This window comes from Psammomys obesus, unplaced genomic scaffold, assembly GCF_907164565.1.
Source record: "Psammomys obesus unplaced genomic scaffold, mPsaObe1.curated_primary_1811, whole genome shotgun sequence".
Lineage (NCBI taxonomy): Eukaryota > Metazoa > Chordata > Mammalia > Rodentia > Muridae > Psammomys > Psammomys obesus.
In genome coordinates, this window is record NW_026596073.1 from 34,474,954 (window position 1) to 34,479,522 (window position 4,569).

The 4,569-nt window shown below is 41.1% G+C and overlaps 1 protein-coding gene across 1 annotated transcript in view; it reads right to left on the reverse strand.

Moving 5' to 3' along the window:
• Nucleotides 1-3,939, reverse strand: part of Sclt1 (sodium channel and clathrin linker 1) — a 120,912-nt gene extending 116,973 nt beyond the window's left edge. Inside the window, exon 1 of the mRNA XM_055626154.1 lies at nt 3,868-3,939. Coding sequence (XP_055482129.1) covers nt 3,868-3,901 — 34 coding nt within the window. The 5' untranslated portion in view covers nt 3,902-3,939. The remainder of the gene's footprint in view (nt 1-3,867) is intronic.
• Nucleotides 3,940-4,569: the final 630 nt, after the last annotated feature.

Here is a 4,569-nt window from a genome sequence, read left to right on the forward strand (position 1 = left end):
ATGTTAATGAGCTATAATCAGAGGAGTACTCTAGAACTGGGGCAGGGGTAGATGGAGAAAGGGTAATCTTTTTGTTTGTGGATCTGGTCAAACAGACAATTGATGGAAAATAATTTAATATTCATTCACAAAAAATCAATCCCAAGTGAACTGCAGATGTAAATATAAAGTAATAAATTTGTATAAAGAGCCAAGAAATACTTCTATAACCTTAAATAGAATAAGACTTTTTAAATTAAAGCACAAAAAGAAAAAAAAAAATTGTGGTGGTTTGAATGAGAATGGACCCCACTGTTTGCGAAGGATTAGAAGGTGCAGCCTTTTTGGAGGAGGTGTGCCACTGGGGTGCGCTCTGAGGTTTCAAAAGCCAGAGTCAATCTCAGATAGCTCTCTCTGTGTCTCATGTTTATGGATCAAGATACGAATTTTCAGCTGCTACTCCAGCACCATGCCTGTCTGTCAACCTACTGCCATGATGGATTTAACCTGAAACGATAAACCCCCATATACCATTTTTTCTTTAAGTTGCTTTTGTCATGGTGTTGTATCACGGCAAATATGAAAATAATTAAAACAACATTTAAAGAATACCAAGAAAATGAACTACATTATAATTAGGAACTTATGCTCATCTAAAACCAAAACAAACAAACAAACAAACCCAACCAATCAACCAAACAAAACCATTAAGAAAGTAAAACCACAAACCATAAACAGGGACATTTCCAAGAACTATAATTGTCAAAGATAGCGCACTAGAACGAAGAACTTCTAATTAGTTGAGAAATAGAAAAAAAAAATTGGTTTAGTATACAAAAAATTTTCCAAAGAGATTAACAGAAAAGGAGTTCAAGCTCAGTAGGGAAAATATAAATTTAAATGATTTAAATGATTACAAATTAAAATTCAAGACTGGTGAAAATAGAGGTTGGCTGGGGAGATGTCAGTTGGCAAAGAATTTGCTTTTCAGGCTCAAGGACTGGAGTTCCATTCCCAGAGTCGATAGTTAAAAAGCAGGCTTTTGTGAAGCAGTCTTGTAATTTCAGTGTTGGGGAGGTGTAGACAGGTAGGGTCCCTGGGGCTTCCTAGCCAATCAGCCTAGGCTTTTTGGCAAGTTTTAGTCCAGTCAGAGAATGTCTCAAAAAAGAAAAAGAAAGGGCTGGAGAGATGGTTCAGAGGTTAAAAGCACTGACTATTCTTCCAAAGGTCCTGAGTTTAATTCCTAGCAACCACATGGTGGCTCATAATGTGATCTAGTGCCCTCTTCTGGCCTACAGGCACACATGCAGGCAGAATACTGCATAAATAATAAATCAATAAATCTTAAAAAAAGGAAGGAAGGAGGGAAGGAGGGAAGGGGGGAAGGAGGGAAGGAGGGAAGGCAAGCAAAGAAAAAAAAAAAGAAAGAAAGAGAACAATGGCCAAAGCCAGAGGGCAACATCTGAGGAGGTATCCCCTGGCCTTCACAAACAAGCTCAGAGAACTGGTGATCTATATGCAATGATAAAGATAAATTTTAAAATACATGAATGATGAGGCACAGAAGAATACATAGTTCATGATCTTTTTAAAACTAAAACAGGAAAAAAAACTAAATTAAGGCATAAAATTAAAGTCAGCAGTTACCTTTCACTATCTTTGAGAAAGAGGGGCTATAATTGTTTTGAGGTTCCATTCCCATTTCTCAACCTGAATTTTATTACAAGAGTTTTTCACTTTGCAATGATGCACCTATCTTATTTTTTTGTTTTTTATGTATACGCTATAAACAAACATAAATATGCAAATGCATTAGCCAGCTGCTTCTGTAAATGCCAGAGACATGCAATTTACTAACACATCATTTTCTTTTAATAAAAGTCAAATCTACTAAGGAAATCCTCCTGTACCCTGACTACATAAAGGCATTCTTAAGGATTTTTGAAAAAATTAAAGATTTATTGTTGTATTTTATATGTTATGAGTTTGAAGCCAACTTGGGCTACACAGAGAATCTAAGGCCAGGTCTTCTCAAAACAAAACAAAACAAACAAACAAAACCAAATGGAGCCAATGAGAAGCAATTAAGATTGACAAAAGTCAATGTACAAGGTTGGGTGGGGTAGCACACACCTTTAATCCCATCACTCAGGAGGCAGGGCCAGGCAGAGCTCAAGGCCAGACTCATCTACAAAGTTTCAGAACCACCAGGATTGTTACACTGAGAAACTCTGCCTCGAAAAACCAACCAACCAACCAATCAACCAAATGTAGAGAATATGAGAGACAGATGGGAGGATGCACAACAGTCATTTATCTCAGCAGGTAGTTAGGTGGTGTGGCTATTAAGCACAAATCCCATCTTTAACTGGCATACAAGATCTAGTTAACAGAAAAGGTCACAGACTCCCAAAACTCATTCTTATCTCTCCATACAAACCTTACAATTCCATCTTCCCATTTCCTGAACACACACCATCAAGCCCTTGAGGTTTTACTGTTTCTGTTTGGGAATCTCTTCTTCTACTCTTTCTCTTTTACAGTTCACCATTCAGTTTTCAATTAAAAACAAATTGTCTTACTTGGGTTTGCTATTATTTGGGGCTCAATATTTATCTACGAATTGTTTTATTCTTCTAAAACTCATCTTCTAAAATTCAGGTATATCCCTCTCCTAACCTAACTCATGCATGAAATTCTTGACCCACATGCTCAGATTGTGGGCAGTTACTCATTTTTATAGAGTGAGTTTTTCCCACTTCTTATTTTCCTAAAATAATGCTATTGCTGTAGAGTCACGATTAAGATACATATATATAAACTGTATGTATATACTGTATATACATCGTGGGGAGGGACATTTAATATGTACTTGTTACTGAGCTAAGGGTTTCATTTGTATCATCCCTATTAAGTCCCACAACTCAATAGTTACTGTGTTCTTATACTCAGAAGAGAAAAACAATAAAATCAATACCAGAGGCAGAGAAGCTAAGAATTTTGCCCAAGATTAAACCTGGTAAGAATAAGAGCTAGGCAATATACTTACAGAAACAAAAACAAAAATCTCTCTTCCTCTTTTTTAAGATCTCTCAGCCTTCAATCTCTACTTTCTCCTTAGGTCACTTCTTACCTATGATTACGACTGTAGCTTACAAACTGTACTCCTCTATAAACCTCTTTATACTGTTCAAGGCAACCGTGTCGTTTTTAAACAAAGCATCCTTCCAATCCCTTCAGTGATGCAAATATTAGGGACCCCTAAATCGTTACCAATAAACACGTATTGATATGTCAAGTTTCTGGCCTTAATAACTGCATAATAGTTAATATTTATTTAACACCATGTGTTAGATGCTATTCCCCTTTATATTTCTATGTTCACTAAATAATTCTATCAACTACTTGGTAACTGATGCAAACGAGTCAGCATTTGCTGCTGCTTCAGTGTATTTATTCCTCCAATTACTTGAGAGAACAAGAATACCTCCATCTGGCACGTTATAAAACAGCTCAACAAACATGTTTTAAACTAATGACCAGAGCAGTGCCTGCAGGTCCTAAACTGCAGACTTGGAAACTCTTCCTGGCCATCAGCCTTGCAGTTTCTTGGAGCACAAGATTAGCATAACAAACCTATTTCGTGCCTAGCCAACTCATACACGCGCTTAAGGAATCTACAAGTATTTACCAGAGATTCTGCTTCGCTTAAGTACATACATAATCCCATGAACATCTCCAAGCATTTCTGTGCAGCGGGCTTCTCTTTTAAGTTTTTACATATTTTCACGCTGGGACCCAACCAACATCCAGAAACACATTAACAGGTCAACGACATCGACACTGCACCTTACAGACTGATTTTCCATCAGGAAATAGGGCGCTTACTTTGGTCTTTCAGAAAGTCGATTTCTGTGGCCATTTCGATATTTTAGTCTGAAGTTTTCATCACGTTTACCGATTCCTCGCAGGGGGGAAACAAGATATATATATATATATATATATATATATATATATATATATTCTTATACATATATATATATATATATATATATATATATATATATTTGTAAACCGACAAACAAAAAACGCAGCCTCCCGCTGTGAGGGAAAACGAAAAGCTACGGGGCGGCTGGGGCAGCCGAGCCCCGGCGCGGAGGCATCAGCATCCCACTCACACGGCGGCGCAGCCCGGCCCGCCGCTCCGCCGAAGCCAGGCGACGCGCGTCCGACTCCGCTCGGCCGGACCCGGGCGGGCGGAAAGGGCCGCGGGGCGGCGCGCGGCCGGTGGGCGCCGGACTCCCGGCGCGGCGCGCGGGAAGGACACCGTGGGACGCGCCCGACTGGGCGGCGGCGTCACGGCGGGGCAGGGGGGACGCCAGCACCGCGGGGAAGCGCGGGCCGCCGCGGAGTCCACTCGGCCCGCCCTGCGACTTTGAAAGCGGTGCCCCGGACCGTTCCTTGGAGACGGTGACGCCGCGGCCGTCAGCACGCGCGCGTCGGCGCCTGCGTCATCGCGCCGCCCCGGGACCCGGCAGGTGATTGGCTGCGTGTCAGGCGGGGGGCGGGTCCCCGAGGCCGTGCCCGGGG